Raw genomic sequence first — 18043 nt, 5'->3', positions numbered from 1 at the left:
AACAACTGTGTAGGTGTTAGCTAATACATAAACAACTTGGTTTATTTTTGCTGGCCTTAAAAATTACATTTTTGAATGTGCAAGTAGTGGGCTTCAGAGAGTAGAGACCCACACATCCCACTTTTCTGAACAAGAGACAGCCTATAAGGGTCACTTCATTTCATTTACATTGAATTAGAAAAATACTACTAAGGGACTAAAAGGCTAAATATTAAAAAAAAATGAGGCTTCAAAAGATTAACAAAAGGAAAGAACTAGAACTTTAGGAAGACAGGAAAGGGAAACAAGCAACATTAATCAACACAAAACACAGTGGAAAATGATTAGGTCTAGAATCATCTGATTTCATTACAGATAGAAACTAATTTTACATTTCTTGAAGAAAATAGAAGCTGGATTGAAGTATTTTTATCAGAGCTAAAGCATAATTCATGCCTCTAAAGACTGAGTTGTGGCATTCAGTCTCCCGGTAATGTTCTTCCCAAGTGTCAATTCCCAATAACCCAAGAATCTACTCAAGAAACAAGTTAGTGGCAGAGGAGTTCTCTCTCAAGATCTGCCAGTGGCAATCAGTTTAATGGCTTTTCGAAACCAAGGATAAAAGAAAGCATAAATCAAAGGGTTCATGGCTGAGTTGTAGTAAGCGATCCACACTAGGATTTCAAACACATACGTGGGAGTGATGAACCCTAGGAAGGCATCAATGATGGAGTCAATGAAGTATGGCAGCCATGACAGGAGAAAGGCTGTCACTGCGATCCCCAGGGTTTTGGCTGCTTTCCTCTCCCCCTGGCCACTCTGTCCTTGTAGCTGTCTGATGCCTTGGCAGTCTGGTTGCTCATTCTCTCAATCTTCTGAGCCTGCTGGTTAGCAGTGAGGAAGATCTTAGAGTAGACAGTTATCATTACAAGTGTAGGGATAAAAAATATCAGGAAATTGATGAAGACCCAGCTCTGATTAACTGCAATTTGACAGCCTCCCACACAGGTGAGGGCAGTCACTAGATCCTCCAGCCCAGCTTCATTTGCCCCTGTGTAAAGGAGGGAAAAGCTATAGATAATGGGAGGAGCCAGGAGAAGGCAATGCACTTGCCAGAAGTAGAAGCTATGAACCTGGTGGGGTAGGTGAAAGGGTCACTGACAGCAATATATCTATCTACGGAGATGAAACACAAGTGGAAGATGGAAACACTACAAAATGACACATCAAAGCAAGTGTGTAATTTACAGTAAGTGTCCCCAAAGTACCAGCAGCTCTCCACAGACCTCACTGTGCTGAAGGGCATCACGGTCAGTCCCACCAAGAAGTCAGCACAGGCCAGGGATGCCACCAGAAAGTTAGCAGGGGAGTGCAGCTGCCTGAAATGGAGGATTGACATCATCACCAGAAGGTTTCCACACACAGCCAGCACAGCCCAGAGCCAAAGACTGCATAGAGGATGAGGCGAGGGCCTGGGGAGTATGAGTTCCTGATGCAGGATCCGTTCAGGTTCTCATCGCACAGCAGGGCAGATGGGGCAGAGAAAAGATCTCTGCTCACTGTGCTGTCTTGATCCTGCAGAAAACTTTCATTATCTGTAACCAAGTATGCTATTCCGGAAATCCTCAGAAAAAAATGCAGATTGTGTATTTGCTCATGTGTTTTCACTTCCTAACATTATTTGCTTCCTAATTCACAGTCAAACTTTCTTATTTCAGGGATGTTCTTTAAGCCTATTTTAATTTTTTCCCTGCTCTATCTGTTTCTTCACATCTCAAAAGCAGAGGTCTGGTCTGGGATGCCAGTTTAAATCTCACTTTTTATTGGCATTCAACCCTTATTTAACTCACCTACACTATGCCTCCAGCACCTTTAACTCTCAGGATGAGGCCTAATGATGCCCAGAACTGTCCCTAGACTGAATCCCCATGGTGTAAGGTGAGGTAAGTGAGAGCTCATCAGTAGGGATGTTGTTTGTGCCACAACCAAGTCCCTCATTCTAATTTGGGCATAGCTAACCTTTCTGTTCAAAGCATGTGAATGTGATTCCTGTTCTAAGAGAACGTTACACAGAATTTCAAACTTTGTCCATTCACTAAAAATAACCGTTCCCCTTCATGAGAAATTTTGTCAATGACTCTCATATTAAACGTGAATAAAAGTTTTTTTTTTGCGTTAAAAATCTTTCTTCCTTCAGGCATTGGTCTGTATTAAAGAAACAAGATGCAGTCGTGAAAACAATTCCTTTTCTCCTAGTTCAGCTTTAATATTTTTTTATTTGGTAAAGTTGGGATATTGACTGCAAGGACTTCCTTGTGGGATGAAGCAAGGAGGCCAGTATCGCAAACAGGAGTACATTCTCTGTGTTCTATGAGTTAACAGAATCATTAGAAAGATACTGTAAAATGCACGTGCGGAAGGGTACCATGGTCAGGCCCTCCAAGAAGTCAGCACAGGCTGGGGATGCTATCAGAGTGTTGGGGAAGAGTACGTGATTCTATTTAACTTTTGAAATGGTTCTCCTCACAAAACACTGTTACAGAATCTGCCTCAGCTCTGAAAAACTTATTCCCTTATAAATTTGGACACTGCTAGTATTGGTTTTTCTGTTTTGTTTTGTTTTATTTTGGGGGAGGGTTGGTATTAAGCTGTAATTCTACTCTAAATACTTCACATTAAAATCTATCTAAAGATTCCTAAGCAATTTTTTGCTTTCGTCAATGCATGTGAATATGAACCTTTTCTGTAGCTTAATGGTAGTCAACATGGAATTGAATTTTTCATAACAATGATAATGATAATAGTAACAATAATAATAGTATACAAAATACATTTTTTTTCTTATTTGCCTACTGCAACAAAAAAGTGTAAAACACTTTCAATTATATTTATGGTTATATTCAAATAAAGCCACACTTTCAGGGCAGGGAGCTGCCCAGTACACAGACAGTAGCTGCCCTCAGTACCCATGTGCGGATGGGAGTTTGGATCCTCAGAACCCTAATAAATGTCTGTTGAGCATGGCTGCCCACCTGGAATTTGGGGGCTCAGAAGAAAAAGACATAGCAAGTTGGCTAGCTAGAGTAGTAGAATTGGCAATCTCTGGGTTCAAGAGAGAGACCTTGGCTCAGAGAATAAGGGGAGAAGCCGGGCTGTGGTGGCGCACGCCTTTAATCCCAGCACTCCGGAGGCAGAGGCAGGCAGATCTCTGTGAGTTCGAGACCAGCCTGGTCTACAAGAGCTAGTTCCAGGACAGGCTCCAAAAAAAAAAAAAAAAAAAAAAAAAAAAAAAAAAAAAAAAAAAAAAAAAAAAACAGAGAAACCCTGTCTCGAAAAACCAAAAACCAAAAACCAAAAAAAAAAAAAAAAAAAAAAAAAGAATTAGGGGAGAGCAACTGGAGATGTCTCCCAGTGTCACATACACATGCAGACATGTGGACATTCTTACAAATGTTAAATATAATGATAATAATTTTTTAGTTCTCTGTTTAATTGCAAGCTGTTCTTTTTATTATTGGAGATTTTTTTTTGCCTACACTTTATGATTGTAGGAACATTTATTTAATTTTAATTGTTTGGATAGTTGATGGCACAGTATCATCTTTTAATATATATTACTTGGGTGGGTTTCAATCTATTGGTCATAATTTCAAGCATTTATTCATCTTTTTAGTTTCCATCTTTGTGACGAACATGTCACAATCTATGTTTATATTTAATAGTATTAATACTTTGTCCAAGTAATTAAAACCAACTTTTTCTTCAGAATCCAAATGAATTTCCCCAGCTAGGTCTTTGGGCAGCAGAGGAGAAGGTGCCTGAACTGGCCTTATCCCATAGCCACACTTATGAATATCTTGCATATTACCATAGAACCTTCATTTGGATGGAGCTAGAGACAGAGACCCACATTGGAGCACCGGACTGAGCTCCCAAGGCCCAGATAAAGACCAGAAGGAGGGATAACATGAGCAAGGAAGTCAGGACCGCTAGGAGTGAGCCCACCCACTGAGACGGTGAGGCTGATCTAATGGGAGCTCACCAAAGCAAGCTGGACTGGGACTGATGGAGCATATGTTCAAACCAGACTCTCTGAGCGTGTCGGACAAGGAGGGCTGACTGAGAAGCCAAGGACAATGGCACTGGGTTTTGATCCTACTGCATGTACTGGCTTTGTGGGAGCCTAGTTTGTTCGGATGCTCACCTTCCTAGACCTGGATGGAGAGGGAGGATCTTGGACTTCCCACAAGACAGGGAACCCTGACTGCTCTTTGAACTGGAGAGGGAGGGGGAAGGGGATGGGAAAAAGGGATGGGAGGAGGGGAGGAGGTGGAAACTTTTAAGTAAAAATAATAATAACAAAAAAGAAAAAAACAAAACACCCAACTTTTTCTTCTAAGACGTCAGAATCCAAATGAATTAATTTATAATTTCCTGAACTTATTTACCATTTTTAAACAGTCCTAAAATCCATTACCATTTCCTAAATAATTTATTCTTTTTTTCAGGTATTATTTTACATTATGAGTTTTTTATTATCAGCACTGTAGAAACAGGAGTGTTTATAGAAAATCATGACAAAATTACTGTATACTATCACTTACAGAGGAGAGGAGTAATTCTGACTACTCCTATCTGGTCATCTTGCCAAAGTAGAGCAGTTCAGAGTCACACATTCCACCAAACAGAGGTGAGAGGACTGGGAGGGGTCTAGCGGGGCAGATGCCCTCCAGGCACACGCTCTGAAGGCAGGAGGAGTTGGGGGGTGGAATGGGCAGGACACCATGTACTCAGAGGTCTGGCCAGCCGTCTGTCCTCCACAGAAAGAGCTGCCAAGTTAGGGTGTTTTGGTTTAAAATTTCTGGTGGGGACAGGAACCCCTGAAGGGAACACATGTAAAAATAGTGGACACAGCGGGGCGATGACAGCTGTTGTCCAAGAGCTTCTATGCAAAAATAACAATTAATAAGGAGAGAGAAAACTAAAGAGTCTGTCAATGGTTTGCAGTTCTAACGATGAACTGAAAGGATGAGGCGGTGGAGACGACAGTTTTTATTGCTGGCCTGTTCTGCGTGGCTTAGCTGGCCTCCATCCGGAGTTTCTTCCTGCTCTTGGCTCTTCAGGCTCGGACTCTGAGCTGGAGTCTGAACCCCCATCGAAGGCAGAGATGGTGCCGCCCTTGGCGTTGGTGTAAAGGCTGTGGTCTGAGGAGGGGTAGTTGGTCTGCAGTTGGGCACTTGACCTTGCCTTCCCCAGTGCACGGACTTGCTGCTCCAGAAGAGCATTCTACCGCTTAGGTCATCAATGTCGTGCTGGTGCGTGTGGTTTTTCCTTCGCATATACTGGATATACTCTGTTGTTTTGTCTAAGATTTGGGCCTGGGATGCCTTCTCTCCTTGGAGTGATGGGACTGAGTTCCGCAAACTGTGAAAGCTGTCTCCAGTGCATTATGGTGAGCCCTTTTGTCAGCGTTGCTCTCTGCCTCGATGTTGGCCGAGGAGGGGAGGGATGGAGGGAAGGGGGACGTCACCTACAACAACAAGCCAAGTGCCCCCAGGCACTCACTCACTCACTCACTCACTCACTCGCTCCCTCACTCACTTACTCACTCACACACACTCACACACCTACTGTAACTCTTCTACACTTACATTAGACAATCCAAACTCAATAAAGACATCCAGGCTAATCTGGCTTTTGCCTTTAGACTAAATGAAAACCTAATGCTGAGGTAAGATATAATTAGGAGATATTCCCCATGCCTGTAACATTCCTGTACAAATGCAAATACCACTGTTGTTTGCAAAATTGTGTTCACTAAATGGGTCTGCTAAAAGTCAGATCAAGATTAGACAGTAGTTTTGTTGCCATGGGGTTGAAGATTCTAATACTGAAAGCATGATTTTCATGCCAGCGTTTGGTTCTTTGGTGAATATAAGTTTTCCTTCTCATTTCTGCATTAGTGTTAGTTTAGAAGCTGTTGGTTGCTGAACACATTATTTAAAACCCACACACTAGTAATTATCCAAGTGATAAAGAGTATGAACCATTCTTTATTAGTGAAGGATTTTGTAATGATGGTCTATAGTCACAGCACAGCCAAAATTAAGAAGACATTTAGTGAAAGAAAAAAGAGATAATGGTTTAATGCCCCATCTTTATGTGTTAGACACTAACACAATGGTTCCCAGTTTTACTAATGCTGTAATCCTTTAATTCAGTTTTTCACATCGTGAAGACCTGACCCCAACCATAAAAGTATTTCAGTATTGCTACTTTGTGACTGTAATTTTGCTCTGGTGTGAATAATAATGAAAATATTTGATATGCTGGAGCTCTGCTATTTGACCCCACTGAAAGGGTAGTTCATCCCTACAAAAAGATTGAGACCCACAGTTTGGGAATGTAAATATTTGATATGCAGGATATCTGCTATGTGACCCCAGTGAAAGGGTAGTTCATCCCTCCAGAGGTATTGAGACCCCACAGGTTGGGACTCCTTGGAATAGAGGATAGCAACAAACAGACATAAGAAAGATCAAAATAAAAGCCTGTATATGAACAGCAGTGAGCAATGAACACAGGCAACAAATTGTCTACTAATGGATCTAGGTAATTCTTTGAGTTGATGAATAATTGTACCAGTTCAGCTTGATTCACCACATAATCTATGTGTATTTCACAAACATTTTTTATAGATACTGTTAATTGCCTAAGGAATTCTTAGATATGAGTATGAAATTATGCTTGTTTAACCATAGAATGAAAATGTTCTTCAACCAATCTTGCTTTTTCCTCTTTTGATAAATTCTCAATTGTCAGTCTCCACGAGCACTGAAAATGTGGATTTCTTTCAACTTCAGTTCCACACGCTCAGTCCATATCTGAGCATTGTCCCCCTTTCTCCCAGCAGAAGACAAGTGATAGTGAATAATGTTTGGTTTGAGGAAGATAAATGTCTTTCTTCATGTTCAGTATACTACAGCCATTTCTGTTTTTATCCCAAAAGGAGGAGCAAAGGGTAGATTAAAACGGATGAAATAATTCTATAACTAATTTCATCTGCTCTGGTTAAGAGCTCACTAGGTAGGCTACATTTCTGTCCATCAAGCCCCTAATCATGAAGGCCTAATCTCGTCAGGAGCTGTTTCTTCCTAAAATCATTACAGGAACCATCACCCTGGGGAGTCTGCAGAGAACCCCACACCCCCAATTGTGTTAAGAAACCATTCTATTGACAGAGCCTACTCCACACCCAAATTGGCTATTAATAGAGAGCTATCTGTTAGCGGAACCCGCCCCACATTCCAAACTATCTAGAAAACTAGGTGTGTCATCTCGTGAATTCCTGGCCTACGTGACCAACGTGAACCACGTGACCAACGTGAACCACGCGGCAAGAGTCCAGGCCCCTGTGCCCACCCCCCAATTCCTTATCCTATATAAGCTGTAACCTGTCTCTAATAAACGGAGGCTCTGACAAACCTAGCATGGCCTCCTTCTTCTCTCTTAGCCCATTATCTTCCAGATAGTGCCTCTCCGTGACCCTGGAATAACTGACTGCAGGGTAGGTTACAACCCCTAGACTAAGTAACCCACCCAAAGACAGTTTACATAATCTTAAGTATTCTGTGGGAAGCATAACAGTCCACAATAACAAAGGGCTCGCATCAAGATGGCCTCTTTCTATCAATTCAGCTCCTGTATGAAATTCAGGCAAGCTCTGCCTAGGCTCTTTACCTTCCATGAGTGCTCTATATCTTGTAGAACTCACATTTCTTTGTTTTATGGCAGAGAGAGTTAGCGTTGGTTTCTTCCAATCACTCCAATTACCTTCCCAATTTTACCTTCTTCCTTCTCCAAATAAACATGGCCAAGTTTAGGAATATAAATAAATAAAGAAACTTGACTGGGGACTAACGCTTTAACCATCTTATCTGTGCCTTCTTCAAAGTCATAGTCCTTAAAAAACAAGACATTATGAAAATCCCATAAAGCTTCCTGTCATGCACAGACTGCCAGTAGGGACTGGGAGAGATCCACTGGAAAATCTCAGCACATGTCCTGATCATGCCCACAGGATCAGATGTGTACCATATCACAGAGCTTACATTTGTTTGGTGACTTGTCCGTTAAAGCTACATGACTACTACGCACAGGTATTTATTTTCCTGGTATCAGTACTCTACTTTTTTTTTTTTTTATCTTTCTTGATTCTGGACAATGAATGGGTTTATAAAGAGTGACTGGAGGGACCGAAAATTAAGAGCTTTCATTCAAAAAAAAAAAAAAAAGAGCTTTCATTCAATGGTCTGCAACTGGATGGCATGAGCAGGAAAGACAATGTGCTAAATTGTACATGATTTTGAATTTTTAATTTAAATTATATTTTGAATAAATTTTTAAATTCATAAACTATGTAGTATTTCCAGGGTTGGTGTGTTTACTACTGGGTCCCTTCAATAAACAGTTTTTGAAATAAGGGCACATGCAATAAATCACCACAAGTACAGAGATTCTTAGACATTAATCATGCACTGACATGTTCAGATTTATAATGAGTCTCCAAATGCTTATGAAAATAGTCAGAAAAGTATATTGCTCTAGGAAGGGGCTTGAGAAAATTACTTTTTAAATTTGTTTGAAAAGTATCTTAGTCAGGATTACTGTTGCTGTGATGAAACACCATGACCAAGGTGAGTAAGGAAGGAAAGCATTTACTTGCGCTTACACTTCTGGGTATCAACCATCACTGAAGGAAGTTGGGGCAGGGAATTAAACAGTCCAGGAACCTCCCAGAGGCAAGAGCTGTTGCAGAAACTTTGGCACTGACTGCCTTGCTTGGCCTGCTTTCGTATATAACCCACTTTCACCAGCCTAGGGATGGCCCCACTGAAAACTGAGACGTAAGGATTTCCTGGAGTTCTAAAACAATGTAAGTTAGTCTGAACTACAGAGAACCTGTCTCTAATAAAAATCAGATACAGTATCATCTCTAAGGGAAATGATTACCAATTTAAAATAGATCGAATAATCTATTTTATTTTAATCTAAAACCAGCCATCACTAATAATAAAATTCATGGTATACATCAACAAAAATCAGAAAAATTACTAAGCAAGAAAAACACAATGTGTATCCATAACTTTGCTAAATAGAAACGGCTCAGATTTTTTTCCTTTATTTTTCTTTTATATGTATGTGTGTTTTGCTTGCATGTATGTCTGTGCACCATACACTTGCAATGCCTACCAAGTCCACAGTTGCACATGGGACTAGAGTTAGCAAAGCCTGTGAGCGGCCATGGAGGGTCCTCTGAAAGAGCAGTCAGTGCTCTTAACTGCAAAGCTGTCCCTCCAGCTACATGGTTTAGACCTTTTTATCTAAAATAATAATAATAATAATAATAATAATCTAGAATAGAGTATGGAGTTTGTTTATTCCACTGCTGTATACTTACTGCTCTCTAATTTATGATTTAAGCAAGTCATCTGTATAACACTAAGTTGATTTTATCCAGGATTATTTTTAAGACAAATTCAGAAATTTTGGTAGGCGGGCATTAGTGTTTTCTTTTTCAGAACACATTATTAATTTGGCTTTTGTGTATATTTTAGAAAACTTCTATAAATCCATATAAACTTTACAAAATATTGATGTATCAGGTGATTTATGTATGTCATTGAATAAAGAACAACCACATTTAAATCCTTAATTTAAACAAATAACCACTTGTAAAGCTTATGAACTGTGACAATTCCTATGTGAGTTTTTTCCTTAGAAAGCAGGTCTATGGACAGAGGTTATTATTTGTGATATCATTTTTTTTCCTCTGTAAACAATGCAATAGGTTTTAGTTAATACATACACTTCTTGGTTTACTTTTCCTGACCTTAAAATTCACATTTTACATATACAAATCTGGGCCACAATGAATAGAGAACCATACACACCACTTCTCTAAGGAAGAGTCAGCTGGTAAGGGTCTTTTTGATTCATTTATATTGTATTCAGAAAATTAAAGACTATTAAAGACTGTATATTCAAAATTGAGGCTTAAAAGGTTTAACAAAAGGCAAAAATCAGAAAGTTAGAAAGACAGGAAAAAAGGCTACAGGATACCAAACAACAATAAAAATCACAAAATACAAGATCATCTAACTCAATTACAACTAGAAAATTTTACATTTATGGAAGAACATGGAAACTAGAATTAGGTATTTTAATCAGAGCTGAAGCAAAATTCATGACTTTAAAGGGTCACAGCTGGCACTTAGTATCCTGATGATGTTCGTCTGTTAATCTCTTGCCAACTAACCCAAGAATCTACTCAAGAAACAAGTTGGTAGCAGAGGAATTCTCCCTCAAGATTCTGCCAGTGACAATCAGTTTGATGGCTTTTCGAAACCAAGGATAAAAGAAAGCATAAATCAAAGGGTTCATGGCTGAGTTGTAGTAAGCGATCCACACTAGGATTTCAAACACATACGTGGGAGTGATGAACCCTAGGAAGGCATCAATGATGGAGTCAATGAAGTATGGCAGCCATGACAGGAGAAAGGCTGTCACTGCGATCCCCAGGGTTTTGGCTGCTTTCCTCTCCCTCCTGGCCACTCTGTCCTTGTAGCTGTCTGATGCCTTGGCAGTGTGGTCGCTCATTCTCTCAATCTTCTGAGCCTGTTGTTTAGCAATGAGGAAGATCTTAGAGTAGACAGTTATCATTATGAGTGTGGGGATAAAAAATATTAGGAAATTGATGAAAACCCAGCTCTGATTCACTGCGACTTGACAGCCTCCCACACAGGTGAGGGCAGTCACTAGATCCTCCAGCCCAGCTTTATTTGCCCCTGTGTAAAGGAGGGAAAAGCTATAGATGATGGGCAGGACCCAGGAGAAGGCAATGCACTTGCCAGAAGAAGACGCTGTGAACCTGGTTGGGTAGGTGAGGGGGTCACTGACAGCAATATATCTATCTATGGAGATGAAGCACAAGTGGAAGATGGAAGAATAACAAAATGATCCTTCAAAACAAGAATGAAATTTACAGTAAGTGTCTCCAAAGTACCAGCAGCTCTCCACAGACCTCACTGTGCTGAAGGGCATCACGGTCAGTCCCACCAAGAAGTCAGCACAGGCCAGGGATGCCACCAGAAAGTTGGCAGGGGAGTGCAGCTGCCTGAAATGGAGGATTGACATCATCACCAGAAGGTTTCCACACACGGCCAGCACAGCCCCAAAGCCAAAGACTGCATAGAGGATGAGGCGAGGGCCTGGGGAGTATGGGTACCTGATGCAGGATCCGTTCAGGTTCTCATAGCACAGCTGGGCAGATGGGGCAGGAAAAAGATCTCTGCTCAGCATACTGTCTTGATCCCAGAGAAAACTTTCATCATCTGTAGCCATGTAGGCTATTCCGAAGGTCCTCAGGAAAAAAAAGAAATACAGAATGTCTAATTGCTAATGGGTTTTTATTTTCTAAAATATCTCCTTCCTAATTCACAGTCAAACTCTCTTATTACATGAATGCTCTTTATGTCTATTTTAATTTTTCTCTACTCTATTTCTTCACATCTCAAAAGCAGAAATCTATTCTGTGACACACATTTAAATCCCACTTTTTATTAGCATTCTCATCCTTATTTAACTCACCTACGGTAATGCCCTGAGCACCTTTAACCCTCAGGAAAGTAGCCTAATGATGCCAAACACAGTGTGTCCCTAGGACTGAATCCCCATGGTGTAAGGTGAGGTAGGTGCGAGCTCATCAGCAAGGATGTTGTTTGTGCCACAACTAAGTCCTCTTCTAACTTGTTGGTGACAGCTGACCTTTCTGTTCAATGCATGTAATTGTGATTCCTGTCCTAATAGAACTTTACCCAGAATTTGAAAATGTGTTTATTAAAAATGATTTTCCCCTTCATAAGAAATTTTATCAATTACTCTTATATTGAAAGTGAATAAAATTCTTGTGTTAAAATTCTTTCTTCCTTCAGGCATTAGTCCATGTTAAAGAAACAAGATGCAGTCATGAGAACAATTCCTTTTCCTCAGGTTCAACTTCAAGTTATTGATTTAGTACAGTTGAGGTACCAAGTATTTGCTCATGGAATGAAGCAAGGAGGCGAGTATCACAAACATCACTAACTTCTCTGTGTTCTTTGGTTTAACTACATCATTAGAAAGATACTGTAAAACTCAAATGCGGAAGGAATCTTTGGAGTGTGGTGTTCCAGTGTATGATTCTATTTCACTTTGGAAATGTTTCTCCTCACAAAACACTGTCAAAGCATCTGCCTCGGCTCTGAAAAGATTTTCTGCTGAAAACCTGGACAGTGTTTGTGCTGTTTCTCGGGTATTGAGTTGTAAATCAAACTTTAACTACTTCACATTAATATCTATCTAAAGATTTTTAAAGTATTTTTTTCCTTTCATCAATACATATGAACCTTCTCTGTAGTTTAATGGAAGTCAATGTGTAATCATATTTTTATAATAATGATGATGATAATAATATTAATATACAAAATGGTTTTTTCCTTATTTGCCTACTCTAACAACCAAAGGGTAATACACTTCCAATTACATTCATGGGTTTATTCTAAATAAAACTATACATTCAGGATAGGGAGCTGACCAGTAAACAAAGTGCTGCCAGTACACATGCTGGAATGGGAGTTTGGATCCTCAGAACCCTAATAAATGCCTGGTGAGCATGACTACCCATCTGTTACTTTGGTGCTCAGAAAAAAAAAAAAGACAGTTGATTCCCACAGAAAGATGGCTAGCTAGAATAGTAGTACTGGCAAACTGTGGGTTTAACTGAGAGACCTTGCTTCAAAGAACAAGCAGAGAGCAATTGGAGAAGACTCCCAATGTCACCTAAAGGCTATCACATGAATGTGCACACATGTGGACATTTTTACACATGTTAAATATAATGATAATAATTTTCACTTCTCTGTCTAATTGTAAGTTTTCCATTTAACTATTGAAGATATTTTGGCCTAAAATCATGATTTTAGGAGGATTTATCTAGTTTTTGTTGTTTGGATTTTAGATGATACAGTGTCATCTTTTAATATACATCTTGGGTGGTGTGCAATTTCTATTGCTAATAATCTCAAACATTTATTCATCTTCTTAGTTTCCATCTTTGTGACAAGTATACCACAATCTATGTTTACATTGAATAATGTAAACATTTTGTCCAGAAAATACAATCAACATTTTCTTCTAATATTTGAAAGTCTAAATGAATTAATTATAATTTTCTGAAAGATGTGAGCAATTTACTTAGCCCTTTTAAACATTCCTACCCTTTATTGTCATTTCTTAAATAATTTATTCTTTTCTTCAGATATTATTTTACATTATGGGTTTCTTTTACTATCAACACTAGAAATATGAGTGTTTATAGAATATCGTGATAAAATTACTGTATATTATGACACTAGACATAAAACTTCAGGTAAAGAGTAATAGGATCCCAAAAAAGACAATCTCCAAGGGCTGGAGAGAGGACTTAGTGATTAAAAACAATTGTGTTCTTGCAGTTCTTGCAGAGGACCCAGGTTCAGTTCCCATCACCCACATGGAGGTTTACAGCTCTTATTAATGCCAGTTCCAGGGGATCTAATACCTTTTCCTGATATGCAAGTGGTGCACAGACATACTGAAAAACAAAACACTCACACATAAAATGAATACATCCATTTAAAATATTTTAAGACTTAAAGAGAAGTCTCTATCGTAAAAACTGTATTTGTTTCTCATAGTAAAACATTGATGGGAGGCTTTCTTTTAGTTATAAACTGATTTGTCTAGTATCTCCGGCTTCTTATTTACTCTTACAACTTAAACTAGCCCATTATTCTTTTTTATTTTTATTATTTATTTATTTATTAAAAATTTCCACCTCCTCCCATTTTCTCTCCCACTCCCCTCACTGCCCCTCCCCCTCCCTCTCCAGTCCTAAGAGAAGTCAGGGTGCCCTGCCCTATGGGAAGTCCAAGACCCTCCCCCCTCCATCTGGGTCTAGGAAGTTGTGCATCCAAACAGACAGGCTCCCAAAAAGCCAGTACATGCAGTAGAATCAAAACTCGGTGTCATTATCATTGGTTTCTCAGTCCAACCTCATTGTCAGCCACATACAGAGAGTCCAGTTTGATCACATGCTCGTTTAGTCCCAGTCCAGCTGGCCTTGGTGAGCTCCCATTTGATCAGTCCCACCCTCTCCGTGGGTGAACACACCCCTCGCGGTCCTGACTTCCTTGCTCGTGTTCTCCCTCCTTCTCCTCTTCATCTGGGCCTTGGGAGTTCAGTCCAGTGCTCCAATGTGGGTCTCTGTCTGTATCTCCATCCATCGCCAGATGAAGGTTCTATGGTGATATGCAAGATATTCATCAGTGTGGCTATGGGATAAGGCCAGCTCAGGCACCCTCTCCTCTGCTGCCCAAGGACCTTGCTGGGGAAATCCCCTTGGACACCTGGGAACCCCTCTAGAGCGAAGTCTCTTACCAACCCTAAAATGGCTCCCTTAGTTAAAATATCTTCTTCCCTGCTCCCATATCCACCCTTCCTCCATTTCAACCATCCCATTCCCCTAAGCTCTCCCCAGTCCTCCCCTTCTCTCTCCCCATCTCCTCTTCCCCCCAACCCACACCCACCCCATGCTCATAACTTTTGCCTGGTGATCTTGCCTATTTCCAATATCCAGGAGGATAAATATATGTTTTTCTTTGGGTTTACCTTCTTATTTAGCTTCTCTAGGATCACGAATTATAGGCTCAATGTCCTTTTTTTATAGCTAGAATCCACTTACGAGTAAGTACATACCATATTCATCTTTTTCAGTCTGGGTTATCTCACTCAGTAAGGTGTTTTCTATTTCCATCCATTTACATGCAAAATTCAAGATGTCATTGTTTTTTACCGCTGAGTAGAACTCTAAAGTGTGTATCGCCACACCTTCTTTATCCATTCTTCTATTGAGGGGTAGGTAGGTTGTCTCCAGGTTCTGGCTATTACAAATAGTGCTGCTATGAACATAGTTGAACAAATGCTTTTTTAGTATGATTGTAGCCCATTATTCTTATCTGTGTTAGCCATGTGGCTTGGTACCTTATTTGGTGGGGCAGTCATATCTTGCTTCTTCTGTGGCAAGAAAGATAATGTACTAAATTGCACATGATTTTGGAGTTTTAATTTAAATTATATTTTGAATAAACTTTTAAATCCATAAATTAAATATTAGGCTGTGGAACCTATCTAACAGATTTACCAGGGATGCTAAATTGGTGCAGGAAGAGTAAACAGAGCAGACAAACAAAATGATCATATTTACATTCTTAGTAGGCCAAATGCAGACTAAAATAAAACTAGAGACACATTTGATTGGTCAGACTTCATGTTACAAGAGGTAAAGAGCAATTTGGTGGTTAAACTCTGTTCCTTGTTCTTTTTCAGAATAATTTAAATATTCCATAATATGCTATCACTTTTTTTGAGATATCTCATTTACTTATTTGATGTGGGAGTTCCCTCTGTGTGTTGTGATTACCATTAATGAATAAAGAAACTGCCTTGGCCTGTTGATAGGGCAGCACTTAGGTAGGTGGGGAAAACTGGAGTGAATGCTGGGAGAACAAAGGCAGAGAGAGAGAGAGAGAGAGAGAGAGAGAGAGAGAGAGAGAGATGCCATGGAGCTGCCTCTGAAGATAAACATGCTGAAATTTTGCTTGTAGGGCATGACCTTGTGGTGATATATAGATTAGTAGACATGGGTTAAATTAATGTAAGAGTTAACCAATAAGAAGCTAGAGCTAATGGGCCAAGAAGTGATTTAATTAATACAGTTTCTATGTGATTATTCCGGGGCTGAACAGCCAAGAACCAACAAGCTTCCCTCCTCCTATACTTATTGAATATAAATAATAATTGGTGCCTTAATATTCTTTAGATACGTCTTAAATGCCTATATTTGGGCTTACTTTATCAAAATTTAAATTTATTATAATGAAATGTTCAACATTTGTAATCACTTGATTTCTAAGTTCATATTACAAAACCACAAGAGCAAGACATAGGCAGTGACCAACCAGAATCTCCATTACTCCAAGGGCGGGGCAAGACCCTGAGATGACATCAGCTTCTTGGCCCACACAGCAACATGAGAAGTGCGGAGGAAGGAGTCAGATCACTAGATACTTTCTAATAAGTAAGGGCACAATTTCACATTTTAATATCGAATGGGTAAATCAGTGTACACTACCTAACATCACACTGACTGAATTCAAAGTTATGCTTACATTATTCCTAAATTCTCACTGAAATGATATAATACAGAGATCTGAAAGGTATGAAGCAGAGATGGGTCAAGCTTGGGGAATGCTGCTAAAGAGAAGGAGGACTGATTGTATGGGGGCCAAGGACATCACAAAGGAACCCACAGAAACAACTAACCTGAGAACATAGGAGCTCACAGAATCTGGACTGACAGTCAGGGAGCCAACAAAGGCCCTTTACATGTGAGTGGCCGTGGTGAAGTTAGTCTACTTGTAGGACTCCTAGCAGTGGGAGCAGGGGATTTCCTTAACATTTTGGCTGGCTTTTTAGGAACTTATTACTCACTCTTGGTTGCTGTCCCCAGCCTTAAAAGAAGGGGAAGAGCTTATTTCTATCTTAATTTGATAGGTCATGCTTTGTTAAAACCCATGGGAGGCCTGCCCCTTTCTGAACAGAAACAGAAGAGGAGTGGAATGGGGCAGAGCAGAGGTGGGGAAGTAAATGGGAAGAGAGGAGGAGGGAAAACTGTGGTCAGGATATAAAATATATTAATTATTTTTTTTAAAAAGCAGAGGTGATCAAATTGATGAAAAAACAAAATAGCATATATATATTATGATCTGTACACATATATCACACACATATATAAATACACACTTAGCTGTACATATACAAATACATATGCACATATATACATAAAACACGTGTACATATATAAAATACATACCTTTAATTATAATTTTATTGATAAATTTATTTATCTTGAAATAATTATATGAAACATATGTGCTCCACAATTTGAACTTTAAACAACTTGGCTGCATTTTACTTCATGATGGGAGGAACATTTAGGAGCAGCATTACTTGCTCTCTGAATTCTAGGTTGATGTGGGATTCCCCTATGTATACTGTGAATATCACTGGTGAATAAAGAAACTGCTTTGAGCATATAGCAGAGCAGGGCAGAACAGAGGTAGGTGGGAAAATCTAAACTGAATGCTGGAAGAAAGGAGGCAGAGTCAGGGAGAAGCCATAAACCTGCTGCCAGAGACAGGCATGCCAAAACTTTGTCAGTAAGCTGCAGCCATACGGCGATACACAGGTTAATAGAAATGTGTTAAATTAAGATGTAAAAGTTAGCCAATAAGAATCTAGAGCTAATGGGTCAAGCAGTGATCTAAATAATATAGTTTTTGTGTGATTACTTTGGGAGTCTGGACAGCCAGGAAACAAACAAGTGTCCTCCTACTACAAATTAATGCCCAACTACTTGGATCCTTCCCCACATTGTACGGGACACACCAAAAACTGGAGCCTGAACATTCTATACTGATGCAAATAAATCAGGAAAGACAAGTTACAAATCAGAAGATTTAAGTAAAATTATATGCTATTCTCATGGTACTAAGGGATTTTAAAGAATCACTTAGTATAGTTACTGACTCACAATATGCAGAAAGAATTGTCTTGCATATTGAAACTGCTAAATTTATGACAGATGATACATAATTGACTTCATTATTCATACAGGTTCAAGATACAGTCAGGAATAGTCTCTACCATATACATAACACACATTTGATCCCATACAGGTCTGCCAGGTCCTCTAGCACAAGGTAATGCATAAATTGATCAATTATTGATTGGAAGTGTGTTTAAGGCCTCAGATTTCATAAGAAATATCATGTCAATAGCAAAGGTTTAAAGCTAAAGATATTATAAAGAGATGTCCTGCTTGTTCTTTCTATGACCAAACACTGCTACCTGCAGGGAATAACCC

The 18043-nt window shown here is 39.5% G+C and overlaps 1 protein-coding gene and 2 pseudogenes across 1 annotated transcript; all 3 read right to left on the bottom strand.

The window, feature by feature from the left end:
• Window positions 1-511: 511 nt before the first annotated feature.
• LOC121449268 lies at window positions 512-2949 on the bottom strand (annotated as a pseudogene).
• A 2107-nt stretch (window positions 2950-5056) lies between these two features.
• On the bottom strand, window positions 5057-7911 carry LOC121449267 (annotated as a pseudogene).
• A 2394-nt stretch (window positions 7912-10305) lies between these two features.
• LOC121449626 (trace amine-associated receptor 7c) lies at window positions 10306-11382 on the bottom strand. Its single transcript, XM_041654192.1, has one exon. The coding sequence runs from the start codon at window positions 11380-11382 to the stop codon at window positions 10306-10308; it is 1077 nt and encodes a 358-aa protein (XP_041510126.1).
• Window positions 11383-18043: the final 6661 nt, after the last annotated feature.

This window comes from Microtus oregoni, unplaced genomic scaffold (genome assembly GCF_018167655.1).
Source record: "Microtus oregoni isolate MIOR12 unplaced genomic scaffold, Mior012 000006F_ref0000085, whole genome shotgun sequence".
Taxonomy (NCBI): Eukaryota; Metazoa; Chordata; class Mammalia; order Rodentia; family Cricetidae; genus Microtus; species Microtus oregoni.
Note: the sequence above shows the minus strand (reverse complement) of the source record. Positions and strands in the feature narration are given on the sequence as shown.

Bases quoted from the DNA above. Each gene is read 5' to 3' on its own strand.
- LOC121449626 (XM_041654192.1), bottom strand. From the start codon at position 11,382: ATGGCTACAGATGATGAAAGTTTTCTCTGGGATCAAGACAGTATGCTG.